General features: G+C 42.8%; 2 protein-coding genes across 2 annotated transcripts in view; one reads left to right on the forward strand and one right to left on the reverse strand.

Moving 5' to 3' along the window:
• The first annotated feature begins 4,393 nt into the window (after positions 1 to 4,393).
• LOC100115632 (MOXD1 homolog 2) overlaps positions 4,394 to 23,722 on the forward strand; it is a 432,542-nt gene continuing 413,213 nt past the window's right edge. Inside the window, exons 1-2 of the mRNA XM_032595855.1 lie at positions 4,394 to 4,643; positions 13,362 to 13,429. The gene's annotated coding sequence lies outside the window, so the exon portion shown is untranslated. The remainder of the gene's footprint in view (positions 4,644 to 13,361; positions 13,430 to 23,722) is intronic.
• LOC100115799 lies at positions 5,276 to 10,988 on the reverse strand. Its single transcript, XM_001600372.6, has 10 exons — positions 10,863 to 10,988; positions 9,938 to 10,245; positions 9,733 to 9,855; positions 9,462 to 9,653; positions 9,136 to 9,373; positions 8,884 to 9,031; positions 8,581 to 8,818; positions 8,238 to 8,487; positions 7,019 to 7,219; positions 5,276 to 6,068 (listed from the first exon to the last, which is right to left on the reverse strand). Exons 1-10 carry the CDS (start codon positions 10,930 to 10,932, stop codon positions 5,797 to 5,799), a joined length of 2,040 nt encoding a protein of 679 aa, XP_001600422.2. The 5' UTR covers positions 10,933 to 10,988; the 3' UTR covers positions 5,276 to 5,796.

The raw sequence follows: 23,722 nt of genomic DNA on the forward strand, positions 1-23,722 counted from the left end.
TTTTTCGCGAAACATTTGAAGCCGTTAAAAGTAGCTTGTAACTCTAAAAAATTGATATGGTCTGATTCACCATTCTCCCACCAACCATGAACCTTTTCACCTGCACAGGAAACGCCCCATCCTGTGAGAGATGCGCCAGTGAAGATTTCTAGATGATACTTCAGAGATTTTAGATGTCTCGAATGTCATTTTTTACTAAAAATATGTTGTTTAGCCACCATTTCAAATCGGATTTCATATCATCCGTTATTTGCATGACTTTTTCGTAGTTGTTGTTATTTTTCTTGAGGGCTAAAAATTTATCTCGTTCTAGTCGCTTAGTGTACAGCCAACCGTATGTAACGGCAGGACACGCTGATACAAGCGTACCTATGACTTTTGCGACTTCTCTGATTTTAAATGATTTCCCATTATATAATTTATCAACTGCATTTTTAATTTTTTGCGTTTTTCATTAGTCAAATAAATACTGAAATGTTTGGTATCCAGAATAAAACCCAAAAATTTACACTGTTTACTCGGTATTAATTGACTTTTCTTTGTATTAATTGTGAGACCTAATGATTCTAATAAATTTCGAGTAATGCAAACACTCCTCAAGCAATCTTCTCGGTTTCTAGCTATCAGTAAAATGTCATCCAGATATATCACTAATATGGTATTTTCTAATCGTGATTTCTCTACAACTGGTTTTAACAATTTTGTGAAAATATAAGGAGCTATTGAAAGTTCGAAGGGCAAAGCGTTAAATTCGTACAAAGTATTTTTGTACGAAAATCTTAAAAACTTCCTTGATTTTTTATTAATCGGTACGAGTAAATAACGGTCTTGCAAATCCATAGCTGCCATATACGAGTCTTTAGATAAAAGTTTTAGCGCAGTTTTAATATTTTCCATTTTAAAATCTGAAGCGACTATCAATTTATTAAGCTGTTTAAGATTTAAAATAAATCTATAATCTCCATTCGGTTTTTGTCGCAAAAAAATAAGTCGAAATGAACTGCTTTTTGCAAGGTTTGCATTTTGATACAGCACCTTTCTCTAGCAAAATATTTATCGAAGATTCACACGCTAAATTTTCTTCTTTAGAGAAATGCGGTTCTGGCGGTACTACATGCTGAATTACGTTATAATCAAATTTGATTGTATAACCTCTTACGCAAGAGATAATGAAAGGATCATTCGTAATTTTCTGCCAAGATTGTTCAAAGAATCTTATTCTACCGCCAATTTTACTTACAGGTGCATCTACTTCCTCCTGAAGTTCCTGTTCTGCCCTCGACTGCTGGATTGTCGTTTCTGCCCCCTCGCTGGGCGTGTGTACATCGTGTTGCGTCGATAGAGGGGGCCTCTGTAGTTTAAATCGCCTCTCGAATTTGGCTGGTTTTTATAGGAGTTTCTTGAGCCGAAAAAATCAGGTTTTCTCGCGAACCGATCCTGTTTCGAAAGGTCACTTCCGACTTTCTCCACTTCCTTGGCAATTTTAAGTTTCTCCGAGATATTCTGGCCGTAAAGATACTCGTTGATTTTGGATTCTTTTGCTACGTTGACCGCTACTTGCTTCAAAGCTGGATTTATAAGGGCCCTTCTAGACATTGAAATTTGAAAATGTAAGTCAGTCAACAATTTTCCGGGATCACTTGTAGACTCGAAAATGAATTTTTTCGCTTCGTCAGTGTCAATTTTTTCATCCGACATCAGCTTAGTTAAATCATTTGCTATTGCTGAAAGAGCTGAGCCAAGCTGATTTTGCGTAACTACTTGAAATTGGTCTCTGCGTTGGATAGATTTTCTAACTCCTGATTTAATCTCCGAATTGAGCTTTGGCGATTTAAGAAATACACAATTTTCCGGGATTAAATATTTTTGAAACAAAGTTTCTTTTGACTCCTTAGCAAAACCTTTGTGGCAAATTTGCTGCCAAACTTTTGCAACTTCGGCATGAATAGGAGGTCCAGTGTTTAATTGTTGGATTGACTCTTCTAAGAGGTTAAGCAACTCCGAGTTTACTTCTGGCTGACTTTTATTAGGAGCAGAAGGCTCACCTGATGTTCCCGCAGTATCGGTTACCTTAACCTTGTCGTGGTGGATTTGACTCTCGACTCTTTTCCTGTTACTATCGTTCCTAGTGGTGGCTGAGCATGTCGAGCAGCTCAAAACACTTCGATTAGGGGAGCGTGAGTGACTTTCATATGAGCTGCTGCGTTGGTATGAATATTCACTGGAAAGCGAGCTGCTGACGGAGGTACTACGTCCACGACACGGCGAGCCTCTCGGGCGACGCTCACTGTCGCTTTCGGACGGATAATTTTTGTGCGCACTGCTCCTTCGAGGCTTTTTGTGTCGATGCACGGATGCATTACCTCCTTTTTGGCTGTCACGTCTTTGCCCCGAATGTGCACGTTTACAGTTTCTCCGCTCGTGTTGATGTCGATGTGCTGACGATGATGTTGGTCTCTGCGGACTTTTGCTGCGTGAGTGCACCGTATGGCGCCGTGAACGATGTAACGAGCTCGATTTTTTGTTATCTCTTCGATCTAGACTCCGATTAATTTTTCGACGATGAGAACCCATATGGATGAAAAAGAAATTTAGGGATATAATACCATGTCAACAAACGAGACAAGTGAATTCTTAAATCATGCTTTAAAAATCCTGTGGTAGAACGCTCAGTGGAGCGCTACTACAATTTGATCTAGAGGACGAGGCAGAGAAGTACAATTCACCGTTGTGATTTTAAGAAAGTCGGTCAGAGAAGAATTTGCCAGATGGAGAATCGTCGGCGAAATGCTGGGTATTGTTTTATGAATATTCTTGCATTTTCGTGGAAATATACTGGAGGTTGTTTGTTTGTTCGAGCAGTTTTCATAATCGTTGTGATTGTGGATGATCAAGTTACGCGATTCAGCGTAAGATTACGATTAAAGAATCGAGAAATCGTAAATAAGAGGAACAATATTTCGAGATTTCCATTGCCCTTCCGCTCGCTGCTTTCCCTTTCGCTACATCGTCTCGTTTCAAACGAATAATATCCTCCGGATCATCGTCGAGCTTATATATATGCACCAATTCTGGTTCGCGATAAAAGCTCGCAAGCTATATAATACGTAGCTCGCTTTTTCACCAACGAGCTTCATCGCTCATCCGCTTTCGTGAATCGTTTTCAGCCATTCTAGATTAAATACGACAATGGCATTGCTAATCGACTCATAATGGAATTTTTGCTTTCCCCGTTCTTTCCACTGGTTGGCATTATAACCGTTCGTCCGATTTCTGGAAAATACAGCCTTTAAAGCGTGTTCGTGTTGCCAATGATTATATATTGGGCTCGATCATCATAAAATTGTTTGTTATTGCATTAAATAATGTTGTACAATACCTTTTGATTGTTCGATCAATTTTTGAAATGCAGGACGAAGATGAGTCCAAAGTAACATACGTGCAATGTTTATAACCCTTAATGAGAAACTGTGCTCTGGCAAAACATTAATGAGCTCTCTCTGTGTCGCATGAACGAGTATAATGCTCGCGTTTGCCCTATACATAAACGAACACCTAATTTCAAAGTCCTTTATAGCAACGCTAGTAGATAATAGCTGGTTTATCAAACGCCTACATTAGAAGGATAGGTATGCGGAACGTTATTATTATTATCATTTCAAAAATGTAAAAACGTTCGCAATCAAAATTAAAACAGCGCCACTATATAGCGGGCACAGTATTAACATCGCGCTTTAACTGGTAGCAGCATAATAATTTAAATCCGCAAAAAGAGCTAGAACGTGAAAATCGGATCGCGATAATGCGTGTGTTAAAAAAGTGCACAGCCTCGACGGTCTGCATGGGCAACCCAGTTACGCGACCTGGATGCTCGAGCTTACGCCTCTGAAAGGATCGTACGCAGACTTTAATCACGTATGCGGCGGAGCTTCGGTAGTAGCCTGTTTCGGATTATGGAAAGAGGATTAGTTTTACACCGGTGTGCGTTTGCTGAACTTTTTTTCAGCAGGACTGGAGTTCTTCGAATATGCGAGTTTATTTCATTTATAGCGACACGTCGTAATGCGTATAAGCAGTTACGCTGCTCTTACTCTAGTTTTGTTGAAGATTGAAATAAGTAACCGTGTAACGTAAAAGATAACGTTTGCCGTAATTAAATAATGCTTACAGAGTGTAACTTAGCGCGCACGTGAAATTTCGTTATCGCGCGGATTATGAACAAAGTATAAAGTACTCTTGAATTTGTGATGTGTGTATCTCCATCGCATATAATGTCTAATAATGTTTGATTGATATTTAGAGTATGGTATTAATTATGTATGTGTATATGAGCACTATTTGCACTAGATGGGAATCAATAACCAATATATTTCTGTTTTTGCTTTCAGAATGAGCTTCCGCAAGCTGTTGGTAAACAATACTGTATATTCACGGCGGCCATGACACTCGCGCGTTCGTCACATTTTTCTTTGAGCGTTCTATTCCCTTCAGTCTTCGGTTAATATTCGCTCATTTTATGAGTGGATTCGAAGGGATCTCTGAGGTATAGGGATCGCTTTATCCAAAAAGGTGATGAATGTAAAAGGTGATTCCAAGTCATCATGGGGAGCCGGTGCCGAGCGCGATGCAGTACTTTGCGGAAGGTAAGTGACTTTTTGTATCATCATTATATTAATATAGGAAAGCCGGAAGACTGGCCGGGCCTACAAAGTTGTGTTTCTTCACAAAGAAACGAATGAGAGTGCTTAGAACAGGCTGCCTCGATCGGGTCGAACGCTGTGAAAGATTTTCTGAATGTCGCGATTTTGCCTGTCTGCTTATTCGGGCTAGACTAACCCCTTCTCGCGCATACGGTTCATGATGCTAATGAACGATAAATAACCAGAATAACTTGGTAATCTAAAAACAAAAATTTTAAGTATCATCGTAGCAGTATAGAGTAGATTTAACATAATTATTCTTGGGATTGAAAAATTTACTGAAGTGTTGAAAATAAAAAATAGCTGTAAAATCAAGATCTGCAAGAAGTTTCATACTACTTTAGCATTTGTAAGATATTTAGATCAAAAAAAGTAAAAAAATTTTTACAAAAATATGTAGCCATTTTTATAATATTATTTCAAATAAATAATTTTAACATTTTATACAGTGCATTCTGTCTTAACAGTATTGCTTAAGTTGTAGGTTAATAAATTATTCAAACGTTTAGAACAAATAAACCAATGATAATTTTGAAGTATAACATCCGCAGGTAGTCAATTAATTGAACTTGCTATTGTATTTTAGGTTTTATTAAATAAATGTATAACTTAGGGTATATTCTTACTGCTTCATAGAGATTACACTCCGCTATATGCTTACGAAAAATTTTAAACAGAACATTTAAAATCGATAATTTACAAAAACTGCATTTCATTTAGTTACAATCATTAACGCTTGTTTATTGAACTTTTTTGTAATTATTCTAAAAATAATAAATAAGAACGTCGTGCATCTTCTAATTTTTATTGAACATCTATAAAGAATTAAAACTGTATTACAATTACAGCGTCATTTGGACAAAGAGTCCTTTTATAACATACAATTGACGTTTCTTGATTAACAATTCCAAAATTTTGAACCGCGTAAAAACATCAACGATGTTTTAATAGTATATCTTATAAGTGACAAACATATAATAGTATATATTCTTTTAAATTTTATTCTTTCGAACTTTGTGTTATACGCAATATACAACAATTGAAGAAGCCTTACAACGTAACGAACTCTGCATCAATTAAAATTGACCCTGTGTATTCAGGGGTACTTGGGGGGTTTCTCGCCTTGAAGGATGATCTTCTCGTCGGAACGTCTAGCGGCGAGCCGGCGTTTGTACACGAATAGGATAAAGAGGCCGACTAACGTGAAGACGAGGAGGCTGACGAAGAGTCCGATTGAGAGGAAGCTTCCGATTCCCACACTCCTGTAGCTCACGATCATGCTGGCACTACCTTCCTCTTGGCTGCCTTCTTTTCCCGAAAAGCTAGCGTGGCAGGACCACTCGCCTACATCCTCCTCGAAGTCGACCACTGAAATAATTTGCAATGACAGTTTTTCGAGCCTAATTTTTCAAATTTAATTCTTTCAGCGCTCATTCGGGCCAACATCCGCGCGAATCACCCGAACGAGTTGTGCTCGCGACAAACAAGCTTCGAAAATGAAATTTCGCGAAAAGTCTGCTGCCATCCTCGGATCGAGAAAAAGGAGCAGGAGAAAGGGAGCGTGTATATGTGTGTGTGTGTGTGAGAGAGACAGAGAGAGAGAGACAGACAGAGAGAGAGAGAGAGAGAGAGAGAGAAGCCAAAGAAAAGTCGGCGCGCGTGCGATCGAGGAAAAGGCGGCAAACAATCCCGCCGTGGCGACGAGCGTCCTGCGGACTCTCCGTCAAAAGACAAACGCGGAGCGACAGCAGCCTTCTTTCGCGGAGGGACTGTTTTACTTTGTCGCTCGACTTTGTCTTTTCCGCGAAGCGGCGTGACGGCAAACGAGCTGCTGCTGCTCGGCGTCGAGACGCGCTTGCGAGAAATCGAATCTCGAGACGCGAGAGCGAAGCCGATTGGTTCGGCGACTTTTTGTCGAAGAAAAATATTGCTTTAGGCGCCTTATTTTCGAAAGGCGAAAAATGGAACTCGGGAAAGGAGTGAGAGGAAGCCGACGACTGAGCGACTCTGACGAGGGACAATATTTGACGTCTTCGATTATTAAAAAAGTTCCCGGCGCTTGTTTTGTCGCTGGCGGAGCGACGCGGAAAATTCTCCGAGCTTTAATCTCTTGAAATTTTTTCGCCCCGAGAATGCTTCTGCTTAACGTAGAAGTGAAATTTCGAAAGTATATAATAGATCGTGTTTACGTCAAGCTGTTTTCCCGCAGTATATTGTGGTTGATTTGCTGCGAAATGAAGCCTGTGAGACGTAGCTTGTCACAGGCAGCTTTGTAGAAATTGAATTTCGGTGTAATTTACGGAAACTGGGACACTTACCGCGGATGGTCAGTCTGCAGTGCGTGCTTGCGGACTCGGTGAAGTAACGTCCCTGACGATAGACATTGATACCATGTCCCTGGGGATTAACCCATCGGCAGGCTTCGATGATCATGTTAGATTCGGGCAGTGGCCGGCAAATGAGGTCGGTATCGCTCTTCTCCAAATACACCACATCTCGTGCCGCCATCAGGTAGCTCTCTGCATGATCGAAAATGTGAAACGTCGTGGTCAATTACTTGCCGACAATATTGCTTAAATATTAGTGAAATATATCTGATGATAATGTTAGTATCTTCGCAAGTTTAAATTACACCATATGATAGCAAATATACATCGATTGGCTAATGCATAGGCATTAGTCATCGAGAGTTTCGTATACGCATCTCCGCAGAGACGACGAGATCCCGTGGTTTTGCGCTAAAATAACTCGAGCTCATAGCGCGCCGGAGGTTAAATGACAGCTGCAGCGCTTATCATCGGAACTCACGGAGCGCTTTGGTTCCCCCGCTTCCCACCCCCCAATTCCACGCAGCTCATCTATTACTTAGTTAATTAATTTCGCGTCCGTGTACGTCGTCGGCTGCTCTCTAATATACATATATAATAACCCGAGGAACCTCCCGCGAGAGAGGCATAGTGGGGGGTCAGGCTCTGAGTTATTAAGTCCATGAGTAATGAAGGAGCCGCTAATACGCTAGACGATTCTATTTAATCCAATAAGCGACGCGCCCGGATATTAGTTTAGCAATTAGAGAGCGTTCTTGCCAAGTTCCACTTTACTTCGCGGCCGGTTCTTCTGCCTGCTCGAGCTCTTCCATTCACCTATACACGCGCTCTCTCTATTGCGGGATTCAACCCCTTCTTCATCGGCTCTTTGCAATCTCTATTAATTATGGTCTGTTTATGGCAAGAGCGAGAGTGAGATTATACGCGCTCGCGTGCATCGAAAATGCCAAATTAACGTACCAAGTAACTTGGCGAATCTGCCACGGCGCTACGGTCAGGTGACAACAATACTTTCAACAATGTTACATGAATACTTATAGGAAAAATTTTTTTTTCATGTTTATTGTTGAAAGTACTGCAGATCGATATTTTGAGGCTCTAGGCCCGACTGCCTCTCAACTTGATGCTAATCGATCTGTCATATAATTATAAAGTTAGAGATCAAGCTCGATCGATATAATTTTTCGGATATTCAAAATACGTAGTTTACCTTTAAGCGTGACTTTGAAGTCAACCTCTAATTCAGGGCCGTTGGCGACTCCCATATGGCAAGTCCACTTTCCGGCGTCAGACTTGGTCGCGTCTTGAACGCGAGCCGTACAGTCGCCCAGCTCAAGTCCGTTGCCGACGTATTGGAGAGCTGGCTGCTGAACAACCTTGCCCATCTTCACGTTGTGGACGGTACCGTTGGGACTGCGCAGCCAGCAGTAACTCAGAACCTCGTCGGCGCTGCACTTAACCTAGAATCGTAGGCCAACCCATGTACATCAGCACTCTTTGTTCAAATGACGAATTTCATTTTAACTGCTAAGTATAATAGAGTTTGCACTAACGTCGTAAGAAGCGCCAGACTTGGCATAAACGTCGTTAGCCTTGACGACTGATTTCGCTTCGGCGCTACTCCTTGCAGGCTTGGTTACTTTCAAAATCGTTCCCAATGTTTCCGAAAAGCTGATTCTGACTAAACATTTCCACGAGCCATAGTCGGCAGATGTTGGTTTGTGAATCGTGATACCGCAGTCCGTCATGTAATTATCACGGTTGTGCACACCGTTTCCGTAGTAGCTATACCTAGAATCGCGATCTATGTTAGCGAAGTTCGAATTTGAATTTTTATTCAATTTTGAAATCCTTACTTTTCATTTCCAACGGCAAAGCTCATGTGCAGTATTTCGCCATCAGGTCTGACGAAGCTGCAGAATTTAATCAAGGAAGTGCGAACTTGACAGAGCAAATTGATATCTCCATTTGATCTGGTGACGTTGCTGTAGAGTGAAATATCGTCTAAAACATTAAACAAAACTTTAGATGTATTACTTGATTCCGCAGCGATGGCATGATACATCATATACTGTCATTTATGATAGCGAAAGTGTGCATTTTCTTACCGTAAGTGTTAACGGTGATCTTCTGTTCGACGAGATACTCCATGCCTTCGAGTCCGTAGTAAGCTTTCCAGATACCTTCGTGATGCTCTGTCACAATTGGAATGTGGAGACTGCAAGAGCCAGTGTTGATCGGATATCGTACACCGTGTGGATCCTCCAAGATGCACATCTTTGCCTGATCGACTCTGCGCCCTCCGTCGATGAATGCTTCTTCACCGCGTTTAAAGTGGTGAACAGTCTTGAATAATGGTAAACACATTAATAGGCAACAATATTCCTGCGCAGCAGATAGTGTTCATGAATTGTAATTTACAGGAGAAACTTACCTCGTTAACCTGGAGATCCTTTTTGTTTTTCACCACAAGTCTAAATTCACCGTGGTAAGCGGAACCGTTCTTTAGATCAGCAATCAGGGTCCATTCACCACCGTACACCTCTTTGACGTTCATTTTAAAGCCGCATTCATTGGCTAATTTGATGTTTGCGGATTCGGTGCTTTTCAATTCTAATTTTTCTCGCTGCAGATGATAAAAACAATTATTCCTTGAACCTGTCAGAAACTCTCGTATACAGAAGTTAAATTTGATGAAATGTTACCGAAGGGTTTAAAAGTATGCATGAAGTCAGCTCATCGAATTTTTCGTTAAAGTAGACGGACACCTGTTGATCTGGATAAACGTAAGCTTGCCTGGCGGGGCTTAATGCCCTTTCTTTGTACGACTAAAATTGCAAAATTATGTGTGTTTGTTAAAAAGGAAGAACTCAATACGACACCAATAAAGCAGTTTTATCAATGTATTACTTCTCTTATTTGAACATCGTAGTCACCCGTCACGATATCTGCAGTCTTTTTATTTCTCTTCTGTATTGTTGCAATGACCTGCCACGTTCCTTGGTCGGTTTTGGACGGCTGTCGAATGTAGATTTTACATCCAGAGTAATCATAAACATCGAATCGTCTGTCGAATCCTCCTTTGGGAGTTGGATATAGGGTAAATTTGGTACCATTGTTGGTAACGAGTTCGCATTTGTATACTTCATCATTGTACTGCTCGAATCCGCTCACTGGTCCTAATTCTATTTGTTCGCCAATTGCATAATACCTCGTCACTGTTAGAATCATTAAAATATTCCACTTTAGTAATAATTTTTTTCAACGAATACATGAAATAAGCCTTTCTGCATCTAAAGCGAACGGAATATTGCTCATTTTGAGCGTGAAGGTGCAGCGGGAGATAATGGATAAGTATTTCTCGTCACTTCGTGAAAATAGCACAAATTTCAGAAGTTTTTAAGAATTTAAATGTAAAGAAAGAGTACAGCGTGTAACAAGGGGAAGAGAGCGATTTCTATAGCTTTGGCGATGATTTCAACACTCGACTCAACTCGTGCTAAATCATCTTGCCTTTAGAAAAAGTGCATTTCGCATCTAGTTAAGCAAAATACTATTTTAAATTTATGATTTTCTATTATACTAGAAATGCATGTAAAAAACCTAGCTAGCAAATAAACCACGATTTTAACACGAGTTATGCAACCACATATTGCGTCTTTGACACAATAGCAAACGTGTCGATTCCTTAAAAAATCGATCTTTGAAGGTCAAGTCTCTTGCGGCATTACGCACATATTTCTTTTTCCTTCAACGATTTTTCTACGTATACCGGCATTAACAACTCCACTTTATAATAAATACTAGTAAAATATGCAGTACGAATCCAGCTTACCGGCTTTGGATGAAATAGCAGTCGCCGTCAGTGCGGCTAGGCACAAGAACGCAAGAGCGTAGCGCTTCATCCCGCAAAGTCACTGGCACACACTATGAGAGAGTCGAGCGATCGAGACAATTCTTTTATATGACTCCTACTTTTTAGCCGCGATAACGAATGAGCTTCGGGGCTTATCTTTTTCTTCACCCTATTCGATCGTCGATTCTCGGTTGGTTAAGCGTGTCGCGGACGTCGTAGCAAATTTCACGCTGATCGATAAACTGTCATTGTATTAAACGTTTTTGAATTTTAGGTGATCTATTCTGAAGCTGGAACTGCGAATCAAACTTATCATCATATTTGATTGCTACATTTATATCGACAAATTTGTCAGTATTCTCTCTATCGTAGAAGAAATTGCGACGTCCGAAAACGGTTTAAAAATAGTACAAACACTCAAATGAGATTTATATCTTTAAGATCGACATAGTACTCCGATACTACGAGGTTGCATAACCGTTTTTACGACCGGATCGCGTTTGTTTCAATATCAGAGTCATTAACTTGGAAATTTCCTTGAAAAATCCGCCAATAAAGATCTTTATATGTAACGAAAAGCCGGCGAAGAAAAAAAAGGAGCACTAAACAAGATCGCAGAGGAGCCCAGAACATCCAGCAGATATCGCGCATTCAATTTGCCCCGTGAGAAGCGTAAACGCCCTGAATTCAAATTTTGAAATCCACTTTGAATGACGCTCGCCGCCGTTCCGCGGCTTATCTTGTCCGTCTTGCATTGTCCCCCTTTCTCCCCTTCTCACTCTCTCGGCTCGGCGTGTGAGAGAGAAACTCACACTCGTCCGGCGTATACCTGCGTACATCGAAACGTCCGCGAGAGAGCCGAGATACACCGGCGATTATCGGCTGCCGAGATCCTCGAAATGGATATATCTGTATCTGCTTATCGCGTACGTGCCATCTTCGAGGGACGCGGAATTTACTGCGATAAAAGAGCGGCCGCGTGCTGGCGAGTAAATAAACTTTGATTTCGGTCGATGCCTCGCTCGAGTGGGCGAGTTATAAAAGCCCCGGCAACGCGGCTCTGTGGATGCAAGTGTGCGCAGGTGAGCTGTTACACGGCTAGTGCGCATAATCAAATTTCCGTTTGATTTGCTAGGAATGCTTCTCGGTTAATACCGATTTCGGAATGTAACTAGGTAGATTAATCTCTGCAATCGATACTTGTGTATGAGGTATTAGGAGGAAATGGGAGCTCATATGTATTATGAAGGGAAAAAAGAGTAAGATCACGTGGAAACAAAGCAGTCTTACTTTCTGTATGCGTATTATTTACGTTTTTGGGGATTACGAGGAATCGAATGGAAGGCCAAGATTGCTCGACGATAAGCGATACGTGCAGACGCGATGAAAAAATTCCAATAATATCGAACTACATATAAACCTGTGTGACTTTAGCTTTACTGCATATTACTGACGTTCGGTATCTTTTCTATTTCAAGCGTCATATTGTCTCTAAAGAATCGATTATTGAAATTAGATAATTGCGCGGCTGTCTTCAAAAACATAAGGGTTCTGATGGGACGATTAACAGATCAATTGAATACCTTATAAAATTAAATTTTAACGTAATAACATTATTGAAAAGCAGTGGTATATCCAAAATATGGCTCATAAAAATCTCCAACAATTCATGATAGCTGATAACAATCATTAGGTATTTATAAATCCATGCCAACCCAATCGGTCTATCGAACCGTTCGGCCTACCGAAGATCGATCCCTAAAAGCTTTCTTCAATGCTCGTGTTTCATCCTTTCCCCTCAAGATCGTTGCCAAGGAAAATGCAAATGTTCCCACAGCCTGTGCGTATACGCCCGATCTACTTTCACGAATTACCTTGGCGAGGGAGGCAAAAGCGGATTTGGGCTTTTAATGTCTTTACATAAATGAAATTCACTTAGGCGCGTCCGCTTCTGCCGAGTGAAAAAGCTTCGCAGAAAAAAGGAAAGTTGCTAAAGCTGTTAAAAAGGGATTGTCTCGCGCACAATCCCCACGAAAAGCTAATTAGTCACTGACGAAATAAAAAAGAGAGGATAATTTTTAATGGACTAGGCTGAGCTTAATGGAGGAATCGGAAAAGGAACCTTGAAAAAATTATCTAACTATTATAAATAAAACGTAGCGCTGAAATTTCGAGAAAGATCAGTATTTGAGCTAATCTCTATAGTCTCTATTTTCTTCGTTGTATTGATTGCATTCGAGCTTTAATTTGTTCGCACCGAAATGCTAAGTGCAATGATCAAAAATGGACACAGAATCATATTTGATGTAAAACACAATTAGTTATGTTTTTTAGTCGACTCATCTTAATTAATTTCATCGTAGTTTTTATCATAATTGTTTGATCATTGATGCGATACATCGTATCGTCATCGTGATCGATAACGATTTTCTTTCGTATATTACCCATTTAATAATTGCCATGCTTATATTTTTTCAGCTATCAGCAAATAATCCAGGATGAAAGTTACTATATAGTGATGTATTGAACATGGTTCCGTGCGTTTGGTGAGTTACGAATATTTCTGCATTTTAGTGAAAAATATATTAAATAACAATGATCGATTCCAATGAAGCGTTAATTATTTTTAACGACAATCAGTCCATCAACTACACGAGAAATACACTTCGCTTCGTTCGTTACTATCCGACAACAACTCGTACTCAAATTAACTTCCGAGTTTTCTCCATCGACAGCAGTATCCCGCATATAGAACTACGCAAATAACATAAAGCGAAGCTACTCGGAGCCGAAGCATTTTTTATGCCCCGACGACTGGTATCGGCCAACGCAAAAAGAAGTTCTCCATCCATTTCAATTTGCAGTGATGCACGCAGTCCATCCCATTTGAAGATTAGACTGGCCGGGAGAGAGAGTTACGTATACGTATATAGCCTACACGCGAGGGGCGGGCACTGCGTGCGAATAGCGTTACCGCGAGTTTGGCTGGATCAAAGGCCAGCGATGTGCCAGCGTATAGGTAATTGATACAGCTGATACGCGCAGGGAAGGCGAGTCGACTGGCTTTCCAAGTCTCGGATGCTCAATTACCATAATCTCGTTGCGGCTGCAAGGCCGCCGATTTTGGCCGCCGATTTTGGCCGCGCGCACGACATTGCCGTTGATTTTGCTCTCTCGAATCGTGTGCTGCTCTTGCACAGCTCTTGCCCCTTCGCGTAAATCGGCTGTGCGTGTACGCGCCTGCGAGGATATGAGGATTTCGTTTGTTAATTTTCGAGCCTCGCGCTCGGGAATATTACAATCTGTCACGGCTGCCGACTGATTGGATTGTGGCAATTAAGCGCGATGAAGGCCGACTCGCGGCTGGATTCGCGAATGCATAAAAGGCCCTGTATGTGTCGGGATTAAGGGTGGACCTATGCGCTTACATGTCATGCGCTTTGACTCGCTGCGTTCAGTGGATGTGATGAAGCGCGTGCGTCCGTCTGTACCGGGTCTTAATTTACTTGCGCGCTAGCGAAATGGCCTTGCAAATCAAATGGCGTATTTAGCGAATGAATACATTTTTGCGGAGTTGAGCGTAATCAAGATTTTAATCCATAAACTTGCTTCATCCGCCGGTGATGGAAGACCGTTTGGCTTTGTTCTTCTGAGCTTTGTATCAAGCCTCATTATCCTCTTTTTGCCTCGAGGCTCAAACGATGAAAAAGCCGCGGCACCAAGTCCACAGTGCAAATATTTAATATCTCTGATAAAGTCGACCACATCGCCAAGTTCACGCGTTTCTGCGCCGAGCGGCACTTTTGATCCACTCGCTATTACCGAAGCACGCTTACATCGTTCCACGTAGGGCGAATATTTCTGAATTTTCCTGGAGCTGCAATGGAAGTCTGGCGAGACACGCTCTGTGTTCATTAACTTTCAACCTGCCAATTACAATGGTTATTGGCGCTTCTTTTTCCGTCGAATTCTCACAATTATTTCGTGTGGTCCGGTTTGTTCTGCGCGGCGAGGCTTCACTTGTTTGATGTGAGCTAATTAATTATGCGGTAACGCTGTACTCGGAAAACGTCAGGAAAATGAAAGGAACAACAACATTGATTTGCTGAAGTTTGTTATATCATAAGCTCAAATAAAAAAAGTGAAAGAAATTTTCGGATTATTGGCGATTTCGATTTGTTGGAGTTTTTGTTAAAACTTAGTTTTAGTATTTTGAAATATTATTCAGTTCTTGTTTTATTGTAGCCGGGAAAACCCAAGAACAGAGCCGTGCCGAGTCCGTCCGAACTCGGCAGCGGATCTGCTCGTTTTATAATTATAAGCTTCTCGGAGACGCGGTTTGTTTGTTGCCTACGAAAAATACGTGCGACAAACACGGCAATTAGGGATTAAGAAGGAGCGCGCACTTCGCTGAGTGCGCCCTTTTTATGATACCCAGGTTGGCGGCGGGGGCTATTAAGAAGGGTCCGTCCGCTCACGCTTCGACCGCGTCGTCGCGTACGTTGGATATCGGCAGCGTCCCTCTTGCGATCAGCCGTAGGACCGCGTCACCGAGGTATTGTAATACCCTCAGCGGAGGATAGCAGTTAGTTCTAACCGAATCGAGCAAGCGAGCAGTTGTCCAGTCGAATGCTTCACTGACATCTGACTACGCTGTCATACTTGTATTAATTTCTTGTTCTTTTTTTGTATTAATAAATATATTCACCGTGAGAAGCTATACCCTGCTTGATTTTTATTTTCAACAAGATTGAATATTGTAGCAGCACAGCTTTAGGGCATGATGACATTAAAGCTTCGCCATTTTTGGATCGCTATGCATAAAGCATTTATTTCTTCTCCGACAGAAGTTCGATAAGAATATTTTACTACGCGATAGAACTTTTTAAAACTTTACTCTAATCAGCTGCGGCAACAGTCCCATTTTTATCGCTGTCAATCGCTAAAATAAGGTAAACGATCGTTCTCACGCGTTATCCACGCGCGCGCGCTACAGATCATTATCGGCTCTTTTCTAGTTCCGCGTGTGCTCCGCGATAAGCGCGAAAAGCACGTATATTGGACTGAAAACGATTGTACAGTTACGAAAGCCAGTTCAGTCCAACTCGGCTCTATCAATCAATTGAACTTCGTATTCGACAAGACTTGCGTTTACACAAGACGGCCTCGCGTTCGTTTCGCAATTTCGCGGCTAAAGCACGTACGCGCGGGCGCGTAATTAAAAAACGATCGAATGCGCTCTCTGCAGACTGCGCGTCGAGCTTCATGAAATCCAGCTCGAGGCAAGGACGCTGCAGTTCGTCGTCCGCGCGGCGCTGCAATCAAGGGCTAAGCTAAAGGGATGCACGCAAGCTGCTCGGCGTATAGCAGTTACATTCTAGCCCAAGGGGTTGACTGTCAAATCGTCAACGTCCAGTGCGGCGGAATTTCGCTGCAGCGCGAGTCTGGTGCCTCGGGTTCTGTAGTTATTCGATACGTCGCGGAATATTCAGCGTTTGAACTAAAGTTAGTTTTCGGGAGATCGATTTTTATTGGGTAGATAGGCTGCGCTATTCGTGCATTTTTTGCATGGTGCCCGGCGTTGTTGCGAAAAAATCTACGTCGCAACTGCGTTTGGAAATAAATGACGCGGATCATTTTATTCCGGTTATTTTTGCTGCAGCGTTTTTATTCTGGGAAAAATGGCAAGTTTTTTTACGCAGACACGGCTTTCCGTTCTTTAATGGAAAATTCAACACGGAGAAAATGTTGCGTATCCCTTACAGCTCAATGTTTGAGGACGTGAATTAACAAATATCGCAATAAGAGAAAAAGTAAAAGAAAGAAACGAGCTACGATAAAATAAAAATCTTTGAAAATGGACGCTCGGGTGTAGTAAAGGATTTCGATAAAAGGAAACGTCGATTAATATCATAAAATTCGAGATTATTATGACTTTTCAACTATTTTTTACATCTTTTACAAAATTATTCGCGTCTCCTCTTGTAAAAAATCTCAAATGTGTACGCTAAATTTATCCGAGGACATCATTTAATGTGAGCTATAACGTAACGTTTATTTTCATTATTCAATTCGGCACCGCTAAAGATTTCCTCTTCCCCGTCTTGTTCACAAAAATCAGAAAACGAAACCGTTGCCCCAAACGCAGAGCCACGACTCACCCCCCGCATCCCCACCGTTTCAGTTTCATCCCGTCGAAATCATCCTCACTTGCAGCTCGGCCGAATGAATAGGTGTATTGTAAAACTGGCCGGAGCATTGTGAATCGGGGTGGTGCAGCTGCAAACGCGATTCACACCCCAGCGGCGAGTGCAGCCGCCCCCTCGTATGGACACAGATCGACTCCAGGCCATTTAGCGTCTCACCTCGGCTGCACGCGCGGTAACTGCCTCGCTCGGTGCATATGGCGCAAAAGTGACGTTTCTATTATGCCGTTATGGGTCGCTGGGGCCGATATATATGGAGTTCATTGAGCTCGTCGCGGCGGACGCGTGCGACCAAAGGGGCCGCGCTCTGTTTACGTTTTGTTTGGCGGAGGTCGGTTGCTCGTTTTCAGCTAGCTCCGAGTTCACGAGTGCCTCGTCTAGATACTGTGGCAGATATACATTACACGCCGTTCAAGGGCAAAGGATCGTTGCGAGGTATTGTGTTACGCGCGCGGTGTAAACGGTGTGTAAATCGAGGTCAAGGGTGGAGTGATCGACGCCTTCCACAGCAACCCGATGGTCCTTTAAAATCAGATAAATGGCAGAAGTAACAAGTGAGGAACAGTTGTGTCCGATGTGGAACGCAAACTTCTGTTCTAAACACTCTCTTTAGCTCCCGACACGTATACGCACGGAAAAATGTTATTCCATCAAGTCGGACGAAATTTTCTTCCGTCTCTTATATACTCTCGGGGCGCGTGAGATTCGAGAAAGAATAAACCTTCGGAAAATAGAAAATACAGTTTCCCGAAAAAGTGCTCGGCTCCTCCTGCATTTTACCATACAGAGAGCGTTTTTCGAGTTTCGATCCCGAGCACATCGGTGTCGTAAATTTTGCATCCTCCTCGTTGTATAACGCGTACAATGTGAAATCCCGCACATAGCCCCTTCTCTCCTCGTCATATAGTTTTAACTCGAGCAGCCCCTTATATACAGCCAGCCGAGTCTCAGCAAGTTCAAACTCGAGCGCTATCTAGACGCTAGAGCGGCTGCATGTAGTCGGCCTAATAAATAATGTAAACTCACTTTTCTCAAGTGGCACTAGCCGAAAACATAGAGAGGAGCAGGAGAGCCGAGCGGAAAAGCAGCGACTGTGCAGTCCCGTGGCTCGATCGTCCCCCCCCCCCCCCCCGTTGCATCTGCATTTTTATGACTCGCGATTCGAATGGCGAACGGCTGCGGCAGCTCTTCTTTTACGCCGCGGAGAAAGCGCGAGGAAAATTCGCGTACTCGCGGACTTGTTTGTCGAATGCCTGCGCGCTTCAATTTATAATAACTAATCGTTTCAACGAAGACTATGATAACTATATCGCGGAATTTTTCCTGAAAATATTACGTGTATTACAAACAAAAAAAGTCGCTCGCATTAATTGAAAAAATACTTATGTAACCAGATATTGTGCCCTTGTACATTATTTAATTTGTCTCACATTGATGATGGCAACGTGAACTGTGAACATCGATACTTTATCTTCAATTTATAATAACTAATTGTTTCAACGAAGAGTATGATAGCTATACCGCGGAATTTTTCCTGAAAATATTACGTGTATTACAAACAAAAAAAGTCGCTCGCAATAATTGAAAAAATAAACAGAGGTAGCGTTCCGCTGCGCTTTTTCAACTGTCGAGTTGTGAATTCGTGAAAAAATAACGTTACCCTCATGCCCTGCCCTGATATATTTCGACTCTCGCATGTTTCAATTAGCGAGAGCGCTATTAATAACTGCTCATGCATCGAGTACCACTGATTGCAGCATGTATTGGTATCGGCTATTATTAATGAAGAAACCATTCCATCGCGGTTCATGGCGGTTATTTCGAAATAATTTGTTATTCTGGATTGATATTCCCTTTTCGGCTGTTTCGGCGGAAAACGCGTTTTAGCTTCATACGTTATTAGTAATTTTCCGATCATAAAATAAAGTTTGCCTCGCTATACTATTATTATTCGTACAACGACGCTTCCGCAAGATCGCGTTTTCCGCCGCTCGCTGCACTAAAGACGCGCGCGGCGATCGCGCTTCCAACGCAAACAGCCCGATACACTGTGTTCGCCAAATTACGCGCATAACGCTCGCTCGCGTGCATCATCAGCAGCCTGCCGATGCTCGTTCAAGCGCGCGTATGCGTGTAGAGAACTTACGGCGGACAGCGCAAAATTCATCAGTGCAGCTCGGCAAAGTGCAAACAGCTCTAGCAACGAGACCACCTACACGCTCCCGGGGAAGATGTCGCGCGCGTCAGTACGGCCGCAGCGACGAAGGCTAAATATCTAATCCCTATCGGCTTGCGGCAGCGGTGGCAGTATAGTGTATACTGCCTCTCTCTAATTTGCACAATAATGGTGTAATTCCAGCGTCGCATGACTCGACGAGATGTGCTCGATAAACATACTACGAGTCGTCGTTGTCCTGGCACGGCTGTATACGAGAGAGAGAGAGAGAGAGAGAGAGAGAGAGAGAGAGAGAGAGAGAGAGAGAGAGAGAGAGAGAGAGAGAGGAGATGCGCGAGGCGTAAACTCGGCCTTCTCGTGTTGGGGAGCGAACAATTTCATTCCGAGCTGACCGCGAATCGCCGCGCACGCACGAGAATTAGCAAGTTTGGCGCGAGCGACACGAGCGTCGGCCTTGATGGCCGTTTACGCGCTTACGAGCTGCTGTTGCTGCTCTGGGATATTTATTTCTTTCGATTATACAGGCATGTGCGAGCCGCCTCGTATAGAGTATCTTGGATGATTTGGTTCCCCCGCTGTGTGCGTGCAATTCCGCCGTCGGGTGGATCTACGCGTTGAATTTCGTCTAGCTTCAAAATGAGCATTCAAGGATATAGGCAATTTTTTTTTTTACATGGCATTTGGAACTCGAAAGTTCATCGCCTCATCTACGCAAGTCTTCCACGCTGCCCTATCTTGTGTCAACCTCACCCAAGATGCACCTCTCCGATCGACACCCACCCGTCCTATTTCTACTAGATCCGCTTTTACGTTGTCCTCCCATCTACGTCTAGGTCTACCTAGAGGTCGCGTTACCATCGGCCTGCCCTTCATGACACGCGCTGCCGTACGGTCGTCTCCCATTCTCGCTACGTGCCCTGCCCATCCCAATCTGCGCGATTTTATTATTCTGTTAATATTTGGTGACGCGTACAGATTGTGTAACTCATCATTGTGTAGTCTCCTCCATTCCCCGGTTTCCTCATCTTTCTTCGGCCCGTATATTTTTCGCAAGACTTTATTTTCATATACCCTAAAACGGTTGTCCGCCTGCTTAGTGAGAGCCCACGTTTCGCACCCGTATAGAACCACCGGCAGTATTATTGTCCTGTATATTCTTATTTTAACGTTTTTAGACAACAGCCTCGACTTAAGTAAATTACTCACGGCGTAGAAGCAAGCATTACCCGAATGGAGTCTCTTATTTATTTCGACATTAATCTCGTTTCTATCATTTATGGTCGTACCAGATACCTGAATTCGCTAACCTTTTCAAAAGTAAAATTCCCAACTCTGAGATCTTCCTCCCCTCTGCAGATGCCTAGCTTATCCACAATCATGTACTTTGTTTTTGATTCACTCACTTCTAACCCTGTATACTCCACCGCTTTTATGAGGATTTCCGCGTTTCTTGCTACCGTTTCCCTACAATCCCCCAGTATATCCAAATCATCTGCGTAGCCTAGTATCTGCGTTGTTTCATTAAGCGTTGCGCCCATCTGGCTAACCTGCATTTTTCTAACGGCATACTCTAACGTTAAGTTGAACAGCACCGTAGAGAGTCCATCCCCTTGTTTTAAACCATCGCGTATCATGAAGGGTTCTGATACATTACCGCCTACTCGGACCTTTCCCGTGCTTCCGTTCAGACATATTTGAATTAATCTCACGAGTTTTTTCGGTACACCGAGAAGTACTAGAATTTGATACATTTTGCTTCGCTTCGTAGAGTCGTACGCTTTTTTAAAATCTATAAATAGTTGGTGTATGGTTTCGCAAAATTCCCACTTTTTCTCTAACAACTGTCTTATGGTAAACATTTGATCGCTCGTCGATCTGTTGCGCCGAAATCCGCACTGATAATCTCCTACTATGTCTTCCGCGAATGGAGTGAGTCTAGCTTGTATTACGTTTGACAGAACTTTGTAGCACGTTGCTAAAAGTGAAATACCCCTATAGTTATTGCAGTCTGTCTTATCCCCCTTTTTAAAAGTCGGTATGATGATAGATTCCTTACAATTTTCGGGTATTGTTTCATTTTTCCTGATGGCACATACTAGTTTATAGATTTTGAAAGGGAGCTCGACGCCCCCATATTTGAGTAACTCAGCTGGTATAGAGTCATTTCCCGCGGCTTTGTTGTTTTTTAGTTTTTTAATCGCGGCCTCTACTTCTTGGTAGCTCGGTTCCTCCACGTGGGGTTCAGCAGTGTGAATTTCGTCCCCTAATTCTTCGCTATTTTCGTGCACGTTTAATAATTTATCGAAATAATTTTTCCACAGCGACAGTAATTCGTTGTCATTTGTTACGAGGTCCCCGTTTTCGTCCTTCATCAATTGCGCTCTACTCCTAAAACCCTTTCTGATGGCGTTAATCCCTCTGTACATTTCGCGGGGGTTATTTTCCTTATTGTTAGTTTCTATTCTCCTAATAAGATTCTTTTGATACTCCCGCTTCTTATTTCTGTAGATCGCGCTCGTCCGTTTTCTTACGTTAGAATACTCTTCTACGGTCCTATCGCTTCTATTTTGTAAGCTATCTAATTTAGCCTTTTTGCGCCTTTCAAACCAGAGTTCGCACTCTTCGTCAAACCATGGTTTGCTCTTTGGCTTTTTCTTTTTACCCAGTACTTTGTTCGCGGCCACTTTTACCGTTTTTTCGATGTCCCCCCATAAGCTATTCGGTTCGTCATTCCCCTGGCGATGTGTTTGCTTCTTCAAGTGCCTGAAACCTGTTATTAATTTCTATCTGGTACCTAATTCGCTCTGTTCTATCTCGTAGTTTCTCAATATCGAAGCTTTCTATCTTGTTTGCTCGCTTACTATTTTGATTCGCTACTAGTCTAGCTCTTAATTTGGCTACTACTAGGAATTGGTCCGAGTCGCTATCTGCCCCTCTGTAAGCCCTTACGTCAAGAACATTAGTATGACGTCTTTTTTCAATGAGGAAATGATCAATTTGGTTCTGTGTGGCCCCGTCCGGCGATGTCCACGTTGCCTTGTGTATGTTCTTGTGCTTAAAACACGTAGTTTTGATTATAAGATCTTTTGCCGCCGCGAAATTTATGACCCTAATACCGTTATCATTGCTGGCTTCGAGCAGGCTTTCCTTACCTATAGTAGGCCTAAACATTTCCTCCCTACCTATTTTAGCATTGAAATCGCCTAATACTATTCTTGTGTCGTAAGACGCGAACTGGTCGATTACCTGCTCTAAAGTTTCGTAATAGAGATCCTTAGCTTCTTCTTCTTTGTCCTCCGTAGGACAGTGTACATTAATAAATACATATCTATACCATTCACCTTCGATAATGATGTACGAGAGCCTATCATTGGCGGATTTGAAACTTTTAACCGAATGTATGATGCTTTTGCTTACGAGAAATCCGGTGCCTAGAGATCCCCCACTCCCGGCCCCATACAGGTACGTGAAGTTACCCGATGCTAGTACTCCGCCATCTGGCCACCGCGATTCCTGTATTGCTACCAAATCTAGATTGTAGCTATCAGCTTCCTTTACGAGTTCTTTAAACGCACCTGCTCTGTATAGACTGCGAACATTCCAAGTTCCTTAAGTCCCTTTTGGTTCGGATTTGATTTTTTTGAGCCATGATGTTATGTTAAACCCGCGCGCTTCGGATCCTGTTCCGATCGCAGGTGAGTCTACCGTTCTAGAGGTGTAACCCCCATACCTCTCTAGAAATAAGTATGAGAGCTTTCCGACTTTGACGAGGACAGTGTCAATTCGTCGTCAGACACACTACGGTTTCATTCTCGCATCCTAACGCCCCCTTGCAAGGCAGCGCGCCTTCGCTGGCATCGTTACCGCGTAAGACCAGGTGACGAATCATTCTACACATCCCCTTTCGGGGCAGTTGTCATCGCTCCCGCATCCCCCTCGGCAGCAGGATTTTGGCCCATTTTTGTAATGTGTGATGAAAGAGATAGATTGAGAGATAAGAAATAATGTGAAGTGTTTTTGTTGTTGTGGTGCTTGCGTAGTGTTTCTAGATGAATGCGTTCGACAGTGTGGGCTCATCACACCCACGCCTGTTCCTATCGGCTGTCCGCGACTGCTTATTCAATTTATTCGCAGCTAACCTCTTTCTCAGGGGCTGTTCCTCTATCCGCAACCTAAGGACGCGCTGTGTAGTGGTGATAGGCACCCACCCGTCCGATCTGGACGACAACGCCCAAGACCCGCTTAGGGTAGCGGCATTGTAACAGAGGATATAGGCAATAATGCAAGAAAAATAAAGCATCAACACCGCGTTTTGAGCACCGAACCATTACACCCGGCATTTCAGTCTCAAGATATTCGTACGCGGCGATAATAGTCTGATTAGTTTCGCATAATAAAACGCGCTCCAGCGCGGCCCTGCACGATTCGCCCGGCGAAACTGCCTTTTTACAGCGCGT

The sequence above is a fragment of the Nasonia vitripennis genome, chromosome 1 (assembly GCF_009193385.2).
Source record: "Nasonia vitripennis strain AsymCx chromosome 1, Nvit_psr_1.1, whole genome shotgun sequence".
Taxonomy (NCBI): Eukaryota; Metazoa; Arthropoda; class Insecta; order Hymenoptera; family Pteromalidae; genus Nasonia; species Nasonia vitripennis.

Excerpts from the sequence above, each read along its gene's own strand:
- LOC100115799 (XM_001600372.6), bottom strand. The coding sequence starts at position 10,932 with ATGAAGCGCTACGCTCTTGCGTTCTTGTGCCTAGCCGCACTGACGGCG. Across the intron at positions 10,246-10,862 it reads TGCTATTTCATCCAAAGCCG|TGACGAGGTATTATGCAATT; the intron begins GTAAGCTGGATT and ends TGATTCTAACAG. Across the intron at positions 9,374-9,461 it reads AGGATCTCCAGGTTAACGAG|ACTGTTCACCACTTTAAACG; the intron begins GTAAGTTTCTCC and ends CCATTATTCAAG.